The sequence below is a fragment of the Lachnellula hyalina genome (genome assembly GCF_007821495.1).
Source record: "Lachnellula hyalina strain CBS 185.66 chromosome Unknown contig00175, whole genome shotgun sequence".
In the NCBI taxonomy this organism is placed as follows: domain Eukaryota; kingdom Fungi; phylum Ascomycota; class Leotiomycetes; order Helotiales; family Lachnaceae; genus Lachnellula; species Lachnellula hyalina.
The window spans coordinates 685-18,917 of NW_022157289.1; the positions used below are offsets into that span (position 1 = coordinate 685).

Genomic DNA, 18,233 nt, shown 5'->3' on the forward strand with positions numbered 1-18,233 from the left:
GCGTGGTATATTCATTAGACTAGGCGTACATACCGTGGCCGTTGTTGGATTTATGACTTAAAGACCTACTGATTAATTATGTAACAACAGTTCCCAAGAAGAAACACGCTTTAGGTGATATGTACTAGAACAGCAACAATGACCCCTGGATTGCAGGTTGCATGCGAGCACTTCTTAGCCAGGTACCTACAGCAGCTAGCTATAGTACCCACTCTAGGTATATACAAGAGGAATCTCATAAAGCCATACCTACATACCACATCATTCAAGGCCAAACCCAAAATCCTTATCCCCAAAATCAACACAGGTAAATAATTCTCGATTCGTTTTGATGTTACCCTCCCTCCCCACCCCCTCTCTCTAGCAATGAAGTGCTTACTACCTACCTACCTACCAACCTACTAACTGACAAATAGACATGAATACGCCAATATGTACAACGCCTCCAAATGCCATCCAATCGTATATTTATCCCCAAAACTCCATTGAGAAATCTTTCTCACATTCACACACACACACACACACACACTTTCTCTTGTGAAGTACAATTGGTGTTGTGATGAATGATGTGCTGTGATGTGAAGATACTGACTGTAATGTACGCCAATCCATGCAATATTTCTGTCCCTGGAAGAAGAAAAAAGCCCCAGGTTTGATAATGCTCGCTCGCTCGCTTTCTTGCTTTCTTTCCTTGATACATGCACGCGTGTTTCGATCCGCTCACTCAGAAGATCAGTGTAATTACTGATAGTCCAAACCGCAGCCCTGATTCCTTGCTTGGTCTTTAATTGGGACTCGATAACGTCTGACTTGACTCTGACTCCGCTCTGCTCTTCCCATTCCCATTGCCATTCGGCGCCGTCTTGGCAGGAACGACACTCTTCGGCGGCAAGACCTTCGTCTCCAAGCCACCTGGTTTAATTTTCAGTTTTAGACTCGTAGGCGTCGCGCCCGGCACAATCGGTGTTCCTGCACTCCCTTTCACGCCGCTTTTGCCGCCATGTAACCATTTCTTCTTCTTCTCACCACCATTCGTACCATTGCTCATTTTCTTACCCAGGGGTTTATTCGCAGCAGCTTTCTTTTTCGTAGGTTCAACGACCACAGTCCCATATTCGCCATCTGCCTCATCCTCCCCATCATCGTCGTCCTCGCTATTAGGAGCCTTCTGCTCAAAACTCAAATTCGAGCTTGACATCTGACTATTACTCCGCGCCATCTTCGGTGCCTTTAACTTGGTAGCCGCCGTCTTCTTAAGCACCTTCTTCTTCTTCTGCGGGCTTGAATCGCTATCAAAGTCGTCGCCCGCTTGGCGTTTGTTTGGGGATGGCGCTGGAGTTCCGGTTCGTGAGGCGGGCGGCGTGGATCCGTTCTGGCTTTGGCTGTTGGATGAGGTGCCGTTGTTTTGGATCTTGAGGAGCGCTTGACGGGAGGAGTCACGGCCCCCACCCCCAATGCATTTTATCATGTGGTTGTTCATGCGTTTTATGGGGAGAAAGGTGTTGCAGTTATGGCATTTGGCGTGTGGAAAGGAGATGGGTTTGGGGGGCCCTTCGCCGGGTGGGGGGGACGGGTTGGGCGAATCTTGGCTACCCGAGGGTGTGCCTTCTTTGGCGGTTTGCAGGAGTGGGTTGACCATATCTTTCTTTTTCTTGCCGCGGCCGGGCCCTTCCATTTGGAAGGTCTGCCCGTAGATGTCGTGGTAAGGTTTGTCTATATAGGGACGCTTCTTGCAGTATTCTACCCCAGGTTCTGGTTTGCGTGCCCCATTACCGTCGGTTGGGTAGAGAAGTCGAGGGAGATGGCATTTCGGACAGATTATTTCGGTCGTAGTTTTCATCGGATTGCCTTTTATATACACCTCTCCGCTGTCGTATATCGCAGTCTCTGTCTCGACTTTTATGGGAGGTCGTGTAGCCGAAACTGTGGGATCGTCCGAGAGAGGTGCTTCTCGTATAGCTTTTTGCTCGACAAGAGTAGCTGCAGTCGATGCCCTTGCCATCTTTTCTTCCCGATGTGCTTTGAGCACTATGTCGTGGATTATGTTATACACGATATCGTCCAGTACTGCGTGTGCCTATACAGAGAGATTAGCTTCGTGAACTTGCCCAGGCAAACAGATTACGAATAATGGGAAAGGAGCAAATTTACTAGTTTTCCCATGGTATCTGTATTCTGACCATCCGCAGGGACAATTATGCCATTATGTGTGGCATCGTTGGCCGACATATTGGGCAATGTGTTGGTGTCAAGGCTACGTTAATCTTGGGGTTTTGGACAGGGAACGTTTGCAATGCAATGCGAGGACTTGTAGAAGAAAGAACTGCAATATCGACGTGCCTGAGCATCTTAGAAGTGTTCTACTCAGAGGCGGGACACATTGTCGAGAAGAAAGTAAAATTGGGGGACAGATGCAGCAATAACAGCCATGAATTATCAAAAGGGGAGTTGTCTTTCGATGTATTTCCTGAAACCGACCCGAAGCTGCCAGTTGACGGCTGATTCTGCCACCGCTAAAAATAAGGTTTGGTGGAGATCTCTTGACCGCCTTCCAAAAGGGATGATCCTCAAATAGGATTAGGATGATGTGGTGTGGATGTGATATACGAGTTAAGGAAGCCACCACAGAAAGTATAATAGACGGCTGCAATATAAAACTGCCTCTCCAGCTGGAACAAAAACATTTGGATATTCGGTTCTTCTCACAGCTCAAACAACCCTCAAATTCTTGAGATGGACGCCAATTCCACATCTCCCGTCCCGCAATCGAGAACACAGCCCTCAATACGATCCTTCTTCCAGCCCCGGTCCCCAAATTATGCACCACCTCCTGGGACAGCTACAAGACAACCACAACCACACATACAACCTCCAAATTCGACCTCTCAAATACCAACATCATCACCTCCACCTCCACCTCCAACCCCAGCATTACCAGCCGAAGCAACCATCTCCCAAATCACCGAACACCACATCCAACCCCTCCGCCGCATCAACTCCCTCCTCCTACCAATCCCCTACCCCGATTCCTTCTACGCCAGCATCCTCACTGCGCCCCCCATCATCCATACCATCATTCTCCCCGCACAATAACCTGGAGCGACTCCCCCACCACCGCGCCAAAAGTAATAGGCGGAATAATATGCCGTCTCGAACCATGCCCGTCCCCCATCCCCCATCCACCTCCCCACCAACCCACCAAATATACATCCAATCCCTCGCCCTCCTTTCACCCTACCGCTCCAAAGGCCTCGCAACAGCCGTCCTAAAAGAAATCATATCATGCGCCGTATTCCGCAGTGAAAGCGCGCGCATCGAGAGCGTATACGCACATGTATGGACGCAAAACCAAGAAGGTCTAGAATGGTACACGAAACGCGGATTCCACCGCGAAGAAAACGTGCTTGTGGGATATTACCGCAAGCTTAAACCAGATACGGCTTTTGTGCTAAGGAGGAAAATACTGGCTAGTGATTACCTGAATTCCCTTCCTCCAGCTCCAACACAGCTTTCTCAACTTCAGCCATTGGCGAATGCAGAAGCGGAAGTGGAAGCAGAGGTTGGGGTGAACGGGAATGGAAAGGGCATAAGACCAGATGGTTTAGTCCACGCGCGGAGTTTTCAAGATAGGGGCCCTGAAAGAGAATGGAATGATTTACCGGAAGACGTACTCGGGAATGCCAATGCAACTGGCAGTGGGTTCTTGAAACCCAAAGTAGAAGAGGGGAGTGCGGCGAGTTCGAGGAGTAGCTCGAGGAGTGGGAAGAAGAAGAGGGTTTATCCGGCTGCTGCTTTTGGGTCTTGAGTTTGAGTGTATGGGTTTTCTGTGGTGTGATGGGATGAAAGTATAGGAAAGGAAAGGAAAGGAAATGGGAAAAGGTGGTGGGTGGGTTAGAGAAATGACATGGCGTTGAGAGGATGACTGAAATGATATTTTTGGGGATGGGAGAGGACTAGAGTGTACATTCCGATGTACTTGCTTGGAAGAAACCCACCGATTCGGTATCTTTCAATGGGTTTACAAGACGAGTATTCTTTAGCTATTATTAGACAAGAATTAGGTGTATGACTACCACTTGATTCATGAACAGCAGGTAAGGTTAAACTTTGTATTTGAGCTCAAAATTTCAAGATTTTGAAGCGTATAATGCAGCTCACACGCCGAATACCCATGCAGTTGTACATATTCAAATGACTACTCCTCCTTTTCCCCGTCAAGTTTTGCTTTAGGCAAATCATGCTTCGGATCCGACAACGAGAACAAGAACACGTGATGAGCATGTTCCTTACTCCTCCTCTTCTCCCTCTCATCTGCCCTCTGCTCCACCTCCTCCTTCGTGAGCTCCTCTTTACCCTCTTTACGATCATCATTCAAACTCCCATCCTCAGTATAGCCCCACATCAACTGAATCTCGCCCCGCACCCACGCTGTGCCCCACAGCGAAATCAGCACCCCAGGAACCAAGTACAGCAGCGCCGGTTGGGCATGGTTGAAATAGTTAAGCACCACAAGCGTAGTGAGCATACCAATCACGTACCCCACAACACTAGCCTTAAAGTACGTCTTGGGGAACCTCGCCGCATCAGCAACATTCTTCTCCTTGGAGCCAGACGTCCAGAAGCGCTCGCCCCAGAGACCAGTAGCTTCGACATAACGAGCCGTTTCCCCCTGTTTCAAATGTTTCCGCGCATAATGCAGATACAGATCGAATCTAAGTGCAAGTGCCATCATGATCCCCGGTAACACCACGTCCCCAAGCCCCAACATACCTCCGCGTTTCGGGCCGGGGAAAACTAGTTTGATGGGTACGTCGAGGGTCGTGGCAACAGTGACCATCATAGGCGTATAGAAGACCATGACGATATCATAGATGAACAGGCCCATTAGCACTAAAGAACCGGTCCAGAATGTGGTTGGGGACATGATTTGGAAGGCGCCGTAGCAGAAGCCGAATCCCATGAGGTTGGTTAGCCACCAGGCTTTGCCGCTGGTATTGTAGGCTATTATTGCGGCGAGGCCGAGGGTGAGACCTGCAACGTCGTGAAAGGTTACGCGGAGTTTGGTGTTCAGAAGGCCATGTAGGTAACCGCGGAATATCCAGTGGTTTTTGAGGAGAGCGCGAGTGGACCAGAGTATAGTGTTCAGGGATTCCGCAAAGGGGATGCTAGAGAAGAAGGACGGTAGGGGGTTCTTTTTATCTGTGATGGTTCGAAGCGGTTGGGATCGTGAGCTTTCACCCGTGACTTGGATTTGGAAGTCTGGCTTGACGTGATACAGCTGCTTGCCGTCTGACCAGACAGATGGAAAGATGATGGTTGATATCACGTGGAGTGAGTCTCCAGCCAGCTTTCCCACGCCAAAGACTCCAAGGGTCGAGAAGTACCAAGTCATGATTTTGTTGAGAAGACTGGGATCCTTGAGCCATTTGATGAGAAGATAGAGACCGCCCAAGGTGATACTGGCTAGGACGGGAAACATGATGGCATCCGAAGGCCGGAGACCTTCAATGGCAGGTTCCAAATCGAGTTCGTCGTCTTCGTTATCTGTAGACGGCTGTTTCTTAGGTGCAAGTGCTGAAGGGGGTCGTCGAAGAGCGGCATGGGCGCCGATATAAATGGGGAAGACAGAGGCGAGGAGGAGATGGAGTTGCATCTGATACATGTCTCTGTTGTCCCATAAGGATGCACTCCAGCTTCCAATGTACTGAAGAGCCGGACTGTCGCCCTGGAAGAAGGTGAATAATGTATCCATATTGCTGGGGAGGCCGTGATGCGTTGGGGAGGCTTTCAAGTTGGGAGGGTAGTCAAACAGAGGCAGGTGGCGAGAAAACTTTAGTTACTGGACTGTTTACCGTACCAGTAATTCGAACATGAACAAGGATAAACGACGCTCAATGCTCAATACCTATGTAATGTACAAAAAGGCTCAGCATCAAATGGTTGTGAGATTTAGGAAAAGAGGCGATGGAGATGGAGATCTGTTTAGAGGTAAGCGGCAGGGGCACAGTACAAGACGGCGAGGCGAAGAGGACTTTTAGCGTCTCTCAGCCTTGTCAGGTACCCGCAGAAATTATCAACACCAGAACATCTCTCTAGATATTACACTGTGCAAGCTTCAATTCAACTACAGCACTTCTTCATTCAGATTGAGGCTCACTAGAAATCAACTCGCATCCAGATCTGCAATCCAATTACCTCTAGAACTGTAGCTCTCTCGCCCGGCGCAAAGTCCATCCTTAGAAATGGCGACCAACATCGCGTTAGAAACCACAATGGTTAGTTCAAGATACCATAGAAAAGATAAAGATGAGATCACTAACATATAATGCAATCTACAGGGTACCATAGTCGTCGAATTATACCACGAACACGCCCCCAAAAGTCCGCCCTTCCCTTCTCCTTCCCCCCCACCAAGCTAACCCCTCCCCCTCCAGACCTGCACGAACTTCTCCACGCTCGCGTCCCGCGGCTACTACGACACGCTGCTCTTCCACCGCATAATTCCCAACTTCATGCTGCAGACCGGCGACCCCACGGGGACCGGCCGCGGCGGTAGCAGCATCTACGGCGAGAAGTTCGAGGACGAAATATCGGCCTCGTTGAAACATACCGGGGCGGGGATCCTGAGCATGGCAAATAGCGGGCCTAATACGAACGGAAGCCAGTTTTTTATCACGCTGGCGCCCACGCCGTGGTTGGATGGGAAACATACGATTTTTGGGCGGGTTACGAAGGGCTTGGGGGTTGTTAAGAGGATGGGGCTTGTGAGGACGGCGGCGGAGGACAGACCGGTTGAGGAGGTGAGGATTGTGAGGGCGAGGGTTTTGGAGGGGGAGGAGGCTTGATGGTTTGGATTGGGATTGGGGGAGAGGAGTCTGCATGGCATGGCGTGGCGTTTGTGGTGGGAATTTTGAGGGTTTACGGAATAGATCTTGGAATCAAAGACATTGAGAAAAGATAGCTTAGAATTTATGGAAGCCATGCTAAGCTCAGGAGTGGTTTAGTTGAAATCTCTCGTGCTTCTCGGTCGATTGATAATGTGCCAGGACCTGGACAACGTGGCTTACCCTTATATTTTGGGTCTCCTTTGCAAAGGCCACGGTGGGCATAACTTTGCAGTATACTTCCTTACTCATAACATTGAGTCGCCGATATTCCATCCACACTGCTTTTAAAGTCTAGCTTGTATTTGCCAAACTCTCTATCCTACTTTGGTCGAGATATTAATTACTCTCCGGAAGATTTCTTGAATTACTAACATACAGATACTGACAACCCAAGGTACTCCTTGAACATACAATTAGGCCCTCCATTCGTACAGACTTTTAGACACCGGATATCTTCGCATAGAATATCATATACCGCCCCTTTCCTACCCAAAGTATCCCTCATTATCAACACACATTCATACACACTGCCCCCGCTAAACCGAGCTTAACTATTCCATTCTCCTCTACTTATTATATCGTCCCACAACCATTAATATCGTTCCTCTTCATTCCGATGCGTCGTTTCTCATATAGTCAGTGAAAAGGAGGACCCTCAGGGAGATTTCCTTGTCGTAAGTGTCTTCCAATATTGAATCAATAGATTGGCGACTTCCTTCTCAGATCGGACGCTCCAGATGTTGAAGACCTGAAAATGAAGGCGTCTCAGGCATCGCAGTTCCGTTTGGCTCCTGATTTCGTATTGCCCCCCGCTTCTTATTCAAGGCTAAACTATCACGTCGCCTGGCTTGATCCTTCTGGACGCAATCATCACAAACTGGATCTTCCAAATGGCCCTCTACACCAGCACCATAACGACACCTCTCTGGTAATGTCCACTCAAAGCATACCTCACATATAGTGTGCTTCGCTTCAAATTCCAGGCAATCTCGACATTTTATGGCCATTCCAATATCGCGTATGCCAAAGAAGGATTTGCAGCACGCCTCACAATGAAGTCGACGTTGTTCCAGACACCGCCTGCAAACAGGATAGATTGTTTCCTCCTCCAGAGCCTCAAAATTGAAGGTGTCGTCTTCAACGATGCACACATCCGTGCAAAACTGGCACCTAACGCGTTCACCGACATTGGGACGGACTGTCGTGATGACACGCCCTGCAGCAAGATCTTTCAATCTCGGCTCCTCTTTCTTCGTGGATGAAACGGAACGCTTAGGATCATCGTAGGGTCTTCTTTCCCGTCCAGCAGAGATTGGCGTACCATCTTCAAAGGCTCTTGGCGAGCTCGAAGACAAACTTTTCGAGGGGTTCATCATGGACGGAAGCAGGTTTGGAAATAAGGGTGGCGGTCCAGGTTGCGGTCTACCGGCAGGCGGCATATGCCTAGGGTCTGACCAATCCCAGACGTTGGCACTATCAAAACTCACAGGGGCCCCCTTAGACCCAACCAGAGCCTCTTTCTCAACTTTCACTGTAGGCGTTGAATTGGCCGATCCTGGCATTCCCAAGTATCCAGGTGGTTTCCTCCCAGTGAATATACTTCTGTAGCCGACCACATTCTGGACATCAACTGCGGTCTTCCACGTATCGTCCCCTGCCTTCCATGTATCGATGACCCCCTTGCATTTCGGGCACGTCTGAGACAGAGCCCTTACAATGCCCTCCAGAGCAGTTCTGTTCTTCTTCAGCTCCGGAGCCAAGTCGCGGTACAGGGTTGAAGCACGTTCCCGTCCCTCCGGACAGATTGCGCCCACGGCATCGATGATCTCGCGGAGTTCAAGAACGCTGGCTCCCTTGAACTGGGTAGAGATGGCGTCCATCACGGAGGAGTCTGAGCAGCGAAGCGGTTCTCAGGTCGAATGGTCTGTGATGAGCCAGACCACATCGTCGTAGGGTAGATAGATGGATGTGGTGGATGTGAAGTTGGTGATGCGGTGTCGTTAGTTTGCATAACAATTAGCCACATAGTGGCACTTTCCTCAGCCACACAATAAATTAAGGTTCGGGGTATTTCTAGTAAATTTCTCCGAGATTTAGTGATACAAGGGACAGATGGGATAAAACGGCTGTAAAATAGTCACTGCATATTACGTACCTAGGTAGACATTATAAGGAATATATTTATCGCATCGTCGTGTTACTCTCCTCATATCTCAGGTTCTCGGGGCCTTGAACGGCGAACGCCTTTGCGCATCAAAGCAAGCCCTGCCGATTCTAGCGTCTAAGCCAGTCATTTTAGTGCACGATTACTTAAAGCTTAAATCAAAGCTTAAATCCTCCCGAGGTAGCTCCGTTCTAACTACGATTGGCTGGCCCGCATATATTTCCCACTAGGGCATCGGCACTCTTGAATTTAATAATACCTACCCAGGTACTTGCGAATCAAATTCCCGATTAACGATTCTTATGGAATCTTACTATATCTATTAATTAGTCATATAGTATAAAGGTATAGTTATATTATAATAAAGTGGATTGCATCATAACTATAATATAGGTATTATATTATCGACTAGTATTTTGCGAGCGAAGATTGGCCCAAGATAAGTCCAAAATAGGCTTAGTCTACACTTACATAATAAGCAGTGATACATGAATTCAATCAGTCTGAATTCATCAATTTTTCTCTCTAAATATCGATCCAGGTTCCCAACCATCATATTTTACAAGCAGCTAAGTAGGTGATGAGTTCTTTAGTAATCTTCTACGGAGTACGTGTGGTGAAAGACTAGTACGGATAACTGCCAAATCAAGTGACATTCAGATGTTATCATTCGATGTCTGAATTTGTTGACTCTCGATCCTATCCCATCCGAATGTTTCTTCACTCCCCCATTTCTTTAGTATAATTTCGGTGCTCGCTTTCTTTGCATGCTCGCTATTCGCTATCTACTAGTTCTGCTCTTCCAAGTTCGACTCTCAACTCGATCCTGCTCCCGGCACTCTTCACAGACGGCCTGATTGTAACCAGATCGGCCTGGATCCTGCCCTCTATCATCCTCTTTCTTCCCACAGCAAACCCATCTTGGGTAGTGGTTGCCTCCAGGATAGTACCGCAAAGCTCCTGAATAGAAGATACATGATTTTTTAATATCGACATTTTCAAAGTATCCGTTGCACTCTGCACATGTGGCTCCAGATGGATCGATTTATACCTCGCCTGCTTCATGGATCTCTCTCCATTTCGCCTCATCGAGTGCCGCTTCTACTTCCCTCCGTTGCGCATCTTCTTCGAATAACTCGGCTATAAGATTTCTCTTCTTGGGTACTAGGTCGACAGCCGCGCTAGGGATACGCTGTCTTGGATCGTGACTTCTTTCCTTAACCCCGCTAGTTGCTGCTCTCCGCTGACTGACTACTCTGCAGCTTCTTGGCTTTCTTGTCTGTCCTTGGAGATATAGCAATCTGACTAGCTTTCCTCTTCGTAATTGTCTTAGTGGATAAAACCTTTATATTGATGCTCTACCAAACCATGGCAACTGGGGGGGGGGGCAGCATCGGAGCAAGATGCAGACTTATAGACTACCATTTTCTTCACATTATGAGAGAACAGAGTGAGTGAACTTTGGATCAGAATATAAGAGGAAGCATAGGTCGAACTCCTAGTATGCTACTGATTTTCAAGTTGCAAATTCTTGACTTATAGCTCGATTTTCTCCAATTGACAATGCAAAGCTAATTCCAAGATGATCTAACTTACGATGCCATCCATCTTCAAGCCTTTAGTATCAGAATCCTCCTCACCCCACTGGATATCATATCCGTTCTCCCTCAAATACGCCTTCCAAACCTCATCTTCATTCTCCAACCGGTTGCTAATATCTGGGATCAGATAATAGGATGTGAATGCACCTGACAAGGCAAATGCTGACCCAATCAAGAACACAGCTTGGTTGCCTTTATACGTACTATCACCGAAACTCGCCAGAATTGGCTTGAATACCGAGGTGCCAACAGCTGCACCAGCTTTGCCGAATGCGGCGATGAGGCCAAGGCATTGGCCTCGAATACTGGTGGGGAAAGATTCGCTCGAGGTGAGGATGAGTGTTGCACCGGGACCAACCTCTCCGAGACTAAGGAAGATGCCGTAAAGGACGATGAATAGAGGCAAAACTGTTTGAATGCTTCCAAGGGCACCGCCGATGATGAAGCCCACGATTGCTTGAACAAAAAATCCGAGAGCCATTGTTCGCCGACGGCCAATTTTGTCACTCAAGAGGCCGCCAATAATACCACCGGGGATATAAAAGCAGTTGATGACCGTACCCCAGCCCATGTTCTTGACAAGGGAATTGCCGATGCCAAGGCGCTCGGTAATGGTGGAAGCAAACAATCCGAACGGATACGAGATGTAATTGTAGCTTTGGGAGATGGTAAGCATTTAGTCTAAAGACAGGGCATGAATTGACCTACAGAAACCAGCCGATGGAGCAACCGAGCAGAGGGCGCCAATATCGCTTGAAGATGAGCCGGTATGGGATATGCTGCTTTTTGGCCGCGCTCTTTTTGTAGGCAGTACTGACAGCCATCTTGTATCTGAACCAGAAGATAGAGAGAGGTGGAATCGCGCCCAATGCCAGTGCTAACCTCCAGACAATATGGTAGTGGGCCTCGTTCTGATGAAAGCACAAGATTAGCAGCAACGGCACCAAGCCGCCAAAGATAAATCCAAAGGTAGCCGAAACATCAGCAATCATAGCGAATATGAACCCGCGATGTTTACGAGCGCCTGAATTCTCGTCTGTAGCTTCCGTGGCTCCTGCTCCTGAGACAGGGTATTCTCTAACAACCTCGTTAGCTATATGTATACTGCAGGAGTCAATGATGTTAGCTTACCCTCCTGCCCCAACGCCGGCAATGCCTCTGCTGACAACCAGCATCCAGAACATCCCCAATTCATCCTTGCCGCTTGCTCCTGCACTCATTGCAATTCCTACCACCAGGATCAGAGTAGTGAAGATGGCGCCACTCTTTCTTCCGAGTCGGTCGGAGAAGTACCCAAATCCCAACATGCCAATAATCATACCAATTATGAATGCATTTGACAGACGAGAGTACATCCCCGTAGACAGATCCGGATACAAAACTCCAAATATCAGAGAGAGATTCCCGATGATTGATGAGTTGAATCCGTCGGACCCGATAGCCAGAGCAGAGAAGATGACCATGAGTGTGGTCGAGAGTTTTGAGTATGCTGTCTTAGTTGTGCCTTCAAACATGTCCTCTGTGTCGTGTTCCGGTAGGGCCATCTCATCTACTTTCGCTGGGACCTCTTTGGTAACAGCGCCATCTTTGCCATTGGGCGTGGAAGCCTCAATCGATGCCGCCATCTCGAAGCGTAGGAGCGCGATGGGCTATAGGAGGATGGAGCCACGAGAACGTGTGCCAGCGGAGCGGTTGCGTTTAATGGATTTGACATGGCAGTAGGAGTAGCACTTGTACATATAGATTTCCTGACACGAAGATAAGTCCCGCCATCCATATCGAACCCTAATCTGACCACTTCGGTAGAAGATAAGCCGCGTCTCTCGCGGCACACCCCAATCCCAAAGATGGGGTCGGGTCCGGATCCGGGCATAGGTGGGGTGGCTTGCCCGCCGCTAAGTAAGAAAGTGCCCCATCACTACCGAAGCCTATTTAATAAGATATACGGCATCTAACAAATAATAGTCGAATTATCCTAATAAAATAAGTATATAGCATAAGTTCAAATAAGAAAGGATCGCATAGAAATGGTAAAGCTATTATACTATTTAGCGAGCTTCCGGCACTTAATGCTTGACTTAGATAGTAGTCTCATTACCATACCTCCGTAGAAATGATCTGCAGCACGTAAGGTACAGTATCTGTCCCGACAGAACGGAACGGTCGCTAAGATAAGATACTAGCAAAATAACTGATATTGTACTCGTATAACCATGCCACTTGAAACCCATGATTACTTCCTTTTCAGCATTTCTTTCCCATTTCCAGCATTCAATACATGCGCAACAGATCTTACTAGCAACGAGTCCTGTATGGAGTAGATAGACCCTAGTCTACTTACCCCCACCTTGATGCAGATCTCGCGTTAATGTACCCGACCTTATCTTCCTTGCTACGGACTAAAGTACTGTAACGTACCTAGTCGCGGGTCCTCTCTACTCAGTGGTGCAGCTAGTAGATTGTCGGGATTTCCTGCCTATCTGCCAGCTACGGCAGTTACAACTTATAAATACGTAACTCGTCGAGAGCAGGAGTTGGTAGGCTTGTTAGATGCGAGCAGGTAACATTATTCTGGGGGTCACGATTCAAATCTCGGGACTATTTACTATTGTAGTGCTTGTGCGCTCCGTATATAAGACCGCAAGCGCGAAAATGCACCGATCAGGTAGAAAGGAATCTTTTCGTCTGGTCTGTCACCTCACCCGTTGTTCCTACCCAGTTCTCTACCATGTCCTCTCCTCTACTGCCAATCCGCATCGAGGAGCATGTTGAAATTGTGCTTTCCGATGGCACTCTCCTTTCAGCCATGATCTGGCTGCCAGAAGATGCAGCACTTAATCCAGTACCTGCGATCCTCGAATATCTGCCATACCGCAAACGCGACGGGACGGCCCAGCGAGACGCACTTAACCATCCATATGTTGCGTCCCATGGATATGCGTGCGTACGGGTAGACATGCGCGGTTCGGGCGATTCTGAAGGCGTTCTACTGGGTGAATATCTCAAGCAGGAGCAGGATGATGCTTTGGAAATTATTCGATGGATTGCCATCCAGGCCTGGTGTACTGGGTCGATTGGCATGCTGGGGATTTCGTGGGGTGGGTTCAATGGTCTGCAAGTTGCTGCTCGCCGGCCACCGGAACTGAAAGCTGTCATCTCCATCTGCTCAACCGACGATCGCTATACGGACGACATTCATTACATGGGGGGTTGTCAACTTGTCGATAATTTCTTATGGGGTGCCACTATGTTCGCAATCAACCCCGCACCCCCGGATGTTGCTTTGGTTGGTGAGAAGTGGCGCGACCTCTGGCTGGGACGCTTAAGAGCTGGCGGTTATTATATGACCGAATGGCATCAACGCCAGCGGAGGGATGAGTTCTGGAGGCACGCGTCGATCTGCGAAGATTACAGCGCCATTCAATGTCCTGTCTATTTGGTTGGTGGATGGCAAGATCCGTATTCGAATGCTATTTTTCGGATGATAGAACATCTTGAATGTCCTAAGAAGGGCTTGATCGGCCCCTGGGCTCATGCGTATCCTAACTTTGCAAGACCCGGTCCACAGATTGGCTTCTTGCAAGAGTGTGTTCGCTGGTGGGACAAATGGCTAAAGGGAAAAGAAACAGGCATTATGGAAGAGCCGACACTTCGCTGCTATTTGCAAGATACTGCCCCTCCGCGTACCACTTATGATTCTCGCCCTGGTCATTGGGTGGCGGAAAACAGTTGGCCTGCCCCAGGTGTTTCTCTTCGCTCTATGGGTCTCGCAGCAGGGCGGCTGACGGATTCTATCTCAACGAGTGATGAGAAACTCTCGATCTGCTCCCCACAAACCGTTGGCTTTGCCACAGGCCGGTGGGTTCCTTTCGGTATAGATTTTGATCTTCCTGGTGACCAGCGTCAGGAAGCCGGTGGTTCACTGGTATTTGACAGCCAGATATTTACTGAGCCACTTGATATACTCGGTGCCATGGTCGTTCACCTTAGATTGGCCAGCGACAAGCCAAACGCACTTATTGCAGGTGTTCTCTCCGAGGTTTTACCAAATGGATCAGCCACAAGGATTTCCTTGGGTCTGCTCAACTTAACTCACCGCAATAGCCATATCGACTTGGAACCTCTCGAATCAGGGCGATTTTATGATGTAACTCTCAGGTTAAATGAATGCGGGCAGCGCATTGGTGTTGGAAGCCGCCTTCGTCTCGCTTTATCCACCTCATATTTCCCACTCGTCTGGCCATCGCCTGAAAACGCAACACTGACAATTGACTGTGCTCATAGCACGGTGGACCTTCCGATACGTCAGAGATCTTGCCTCGATGACCAGCTCAAATCATTTGAACCCGCGGTGAACAGCCCTGCTCTGAAGACCGTCGTGTTGCGCGAAGGCAAGAAAGGCAGTAACACTGTCACGCGGGATATTGATACCGGCGTAGTAACAATACGTCTTGACGCAGATGGAGGGCTGTTCGAAAACGAAGACACCGGCTGGCGCTTCGGCCAGACTCAGACGATAATTTCCTCGGTCCATCCAGAGGATCCCTTGTCAGCATGTTCTGAACAGCGGTTCCGTAAGGAGTATGGCCGCGAAGGCTTGGACTTAGCTATTGAAGGCTGGAACAAGATGACGGTCTCCCTCACGGAATACCATCTTACTGCTCGTCTTGACGTATACGAACAGGGTAAACGCGTTTTTGGACGCGACTATGCTTCCACCATTCCACGCGACCTCGTATAGAGGTACCAACGGACATGTGTTGTAGAAGCATGCCGAAGCAGTATTTAGCTTGGAAGTTTTGACTTCGTGGCGAATGTTGAATATTTTGAAGTTGTGAATGGGATTACGGTGATGATTGTAAGATCTTATATTCATTGTCGCGTGAACGCGAATTTGGTAGTTTCCATTAGCTGGAAACCCCCAAAGGCGGTCCTCGGCATGTGAATATCAATTACCAATCAGTCCGCACAGCTATTATCTGAGAGTCTCAGTAAGCAAAAGACGAGCTTAGAAAAAGGATAACTCGTATCGTTCATTGAAAAGTTGGTTCTGGCAATCGAATGGTGACCGATACTATAGGTAAATCCTCTTTCAGACACCGAAGTATGGAATGGAACACTTTGAATTATTGAGTGGTGAAAACAGAAACTATATATGTTAATCCACGTGTATATATTATTTTGAAATAATGATTTGGTTGTCATTTAGAGTCGCTCATTATGGTGGTGGTCTCCATTCGAACGCTAATTACTCTTGGTTTCGCCAGCTTCCATCAGCAGCTTTATCGAGTGACAGTTTGTGATGAACGACCTCAGTGGTCGCGTCCTGCTAAATATCCTAGCCTTATCATGGATGCTTCGAAAGCAAACTTCCCAACTCGATCATGCACAAAGTCAACCCATACCATCGACCTTAGCATTTCGCGAGCTTCGGGCCATGATTTGACATCGGCATGGGAAATAACCCTGTCAAACCAGACCCCCAGCCAATTCGCCGGAGACTGTTCTCTGTGTTCTACCACATGCAACAACATCGTCATCCAAAGAGAAATAGATACCGGAAGCTCAACTCCCGTCAAATTGCTTAGTTGGAACAAGGCGTTGCGATAGAGATTCAAAAGATGGGCATATGGGTTATCCATGAACTGCCGTTGCATGAAGAGTGTAGAGGAAACAGCTAACAAGCTGATTCGAAACACTTCCTGAATAGGGTCGCCATCGAAGGATAAATGAGTGAGTCGGTAGAGGATCGATATCATTACCTCGTTGTATATCTCGGGTAAGAGCTTGCGTGTCGTTTGGTAGGCAAGATTGCTGATGCAGGAAAAAGCATGCAAGTCTCTAAAGACACCATGTAGTCTTCCGTCGATGTTATTTTTTAAGAAGATGTGTATATTGACGTCATGAGGGTGGTGGCTACATTGGATCAGGCCACGGTCCGCGACGAAGCAATCCCATGAAATGCTTGTCTTGAAAAACAGTGGCTGGTGTCCAGATAGTAAGGCATAGGATAAGTCGGCCCTAGCTATCGTGTCAGCATGATCATCTGAGTGAAACAGACTCACTAACATATTGGAAAGGACTGCTAAGACCTACCTGCAGACCTTGACCTGTAAGTTATTATGTATGTTCAGCGCCCGGACCCCACCTCTCAGATTAACGATCTTCTCCAAGCCTCTGACATGGTTCTCTACAGAAGCAAAGTCTCCCATGAGCTCAGCAGCTGATGCCAAGAAGAACACAACCATAATTGTGCCATCAGAAATCGCAAAAGTCAGGTCAGAATCATTAAGCCGAGCTTGAAGCATTTGAAGGGTTTTGGCGAAGTGAAGACGTGCAAAACGGCTTAGTTGGTTGGGCGAAGCCCCGTCGGTAAATGCACGAACGGAAAACATCATCGATTGGAGGCAGCATTCATCGCTGAGCATATATGGGAACCAGCCCCGCACTACTGGATGAACATCAAGGCATATCTCAAAAGGATATATCCCATTCATATCAAATTGGACTACTGCGAGACCTTTAGTCAGGCTCCGTGCTAGTACACCTATCTTTGCACTCGAGAAGCAAATGGTGGAAGATAAGAGTGGGACGAGGGCATACATTTAACTATATCCTCAATCATGTAAGGCTCGACTCCTGGGGGTAGTTGTAGTCCAGAAAAATACGCACCGACCGTCCTGGGACTCGAAGCTGATAAGGTGGGCCGTGGACTTGGTGTTTCCTCAAAGACAGACTGTTTAAGCGACCCAACTTCGCGATTAGGAGATATCCACGAGCGTAGTCGAATAGCTTGCCGGCGTCCTGCTTTTGTTGCATGGCTCTGGATGGCTTTTCGGGCGCGCTTGTCATGGGCCTGGGAACTTTGGGCAGGCGTGCTGACAACGAAATGAAACCCGGCAGTGTCTATCATGTTTAGCTTTGCTTCGCTCAAATTCCAACTGGAAGAGCGTAGGAACTACGGGGAAATACGAGGAGCATGCAAGCCAATTGTGCTCCAGTGGCAGGGGGGATGAGCAGCTACTTACACTGTGGCTGTACCATTGCACCGGCCTTTGTGCTTCCCTGGGATCCACAGGAGCGCTATGGCGTGTCCAAGCTCCTTTCTCAGTTCTTCTTGGTCGAGTTGGCAGAGCATGTCAACTACAACGATGTTGTTATCAACATGGTTGACCCAGGTTTGACGAAGGGCACGAGTCTTTCGCGGGACGCAAAGGGTGTGTTAGGGGTAGCTGCGAAAGCGTTCTTTGCGATTGCAGGGAGGCCAGTGGATAGGGGGGCTGCTACCTATGTTGATGCTTTGTTGGGGCATGGGAAAGAGTCGCATGGATGCTTTCTTATGAATACTGAGATCTCGCCGTGAGTACTTTCTTACTGAAGAGTGGAGTGCTTTGACTGACAGTGGCATACCAACGGCAGACTTGCGACTTTCTTCTATACGGACGAAGGGAAAACGGCAACAAAACAGATCTGGGAGGAGACTTTGAAGGAGCTGAGCTTCGCACATGCGGAGGAGATCTCTAGTTCGATGAAGTGATTGCAAAAAAGGCTTTTCGATATATGCCCCCGAGGAAGACCTTC

At 48.5% G+C, this 18,233-nt stretch overlaps 7 protein-coding genes across 7 annotated transcripts; 3 read left to right on the forward strand and 4 right to left on the reverse strand.

Annotated features, from left to right (window-relative positions):
• Nucleotides 1-784: 784 nt before the first annotated feature.
• Nucleotides 785-2,229, reverse strand: LHYA1_G008222 (uncharacterized protein; the record flags this gene model as incomplete). Its single annotated transcript, XM_031153142.1, has 2 exons — nucleotides 785-2,077; nucleotides 2,152-2,229. The coding sequence occupies 2 exons, from the start codon at nucleotides 2,227-2,229 to the stop codon at nucleotides 785-787; spliced, it is 1,371 nt and encodes a 456-aa protein (XP_031002318.1).
• A 504-nt stretch (nucleotides 2,230-2,733) lies between these two features.
• LHYA1_G008223 (uncharacterized protein) lies at nucleotides 2,734-3,093 on the forward strand (the record flags this gene model as incomplete). Its single annotated transcript, XM_031153143.1, has 1 exon — nucleotides 2,734-3,093. The coding sequence occupies one exon, from the start codon at nucleotides 2,734-2,736 to the stop codon at nucleotides 3,091-3,093; it is 360 nt and encodes a 119-aa protein (XP_031002325.1).
• A 64-nt stretch (nucleotides 3,094-3,157) lies between these two features.
• Nucleotides 3,158-3,805, forward strand: san (putative N-acetyltransferase; the record flags this gene model as incomplete). The annotated part of the gene is made up of 1 exon (XM_031153144.1): nucleotides 3,158-3,805. One exon carries the CDS (start codon nucleotides 3,158-3,160, stop codon nucleotides 3,803-3,805), a length of 648 nt encoding a protein of 215 aa, XP_031002319.1.
• Nucleotides 3,806-4,195: 390 nt separating this feature from the next.
• On the reverse strand, nucleotides 4,196-5,752 carry SPP (Signal peptide peptidase; the record flags this gene model as incomplete). The annotated part of the gene is made up of 1 exon (XM_031153145.1): nucleotides 4,196-5,752. One exon carries the CDS (start codon nucleotides 5,750-5,752, stop codon nucleotides 4,196-4,198), a length of 1,557 nt encoding a protein of 518 aa, XP_031002320.1.
• A 490-nt stretch (nucleotides 5,753-6,242) lies between these two features.
• On the forward strand, nucleotides 6,243-6,845 carry cyp1 (Peptidyl-prolyl cis-trans isomerase-like; the record flags this gene model as incomplete). Its single annotated transcript, XM_031153146.1, has 2 exons — nucleotides 6,243-6,275; nucleotides 6,435-6,845. The coding sequence occupies 2 exons, from the start codon at nucleotides 6,243-6,245 to the stop codon at nucleotides 6,843-6,845; spliced, it is 444 nt and encodes a 147-aa protein (XP_031002321.1).
• Nucleotides 6,846-10,638: 3,793 nt separating this feature from the next.
• Nucleotides 10,639-12,277, reverse strand: GIT1_0 (Glycerophosphoinositol permease; the record flags this gene model as incomplete). The annotated part of the gene is made up of 3 exons (XM_031153147.1): nucleotides 10,639-11,308; nucleotides 11,361-11,729; nucleotides 11,784-12,277. 3 exons carry the CDS (start codon nucleotides 12,275-12,277, stop codon nucleotides 10,639-10,641), a joined length of 1,533 nt encoding a protein of 510 aa, XP_031002322.1.
• A 3,687-nt stretch (nucleotides 12,278-15,964) lies between these two features.
• On the reverse strand, nucleotides 15,965-17,047 carry LHYA1_G008228 (uncharacterized protein; the record flags this gene model as incomplete). The annotated part of the gene is made up of 2 exons (XM_031153148.1): nucleotides 15,965-16,673; nucleotides 16,749-17,047. 2 exons carry the CDS (start codon nucleotides 17,045-17,047, stop codon nucleotides 15,965-15,967), a joined length of 1,008 nt encoding a protein of 335 aa, XP_031002323.1.
• Between the last annotated feature and the right edge of the window lie 1,186 nt (nucleotides 17,048-18,233).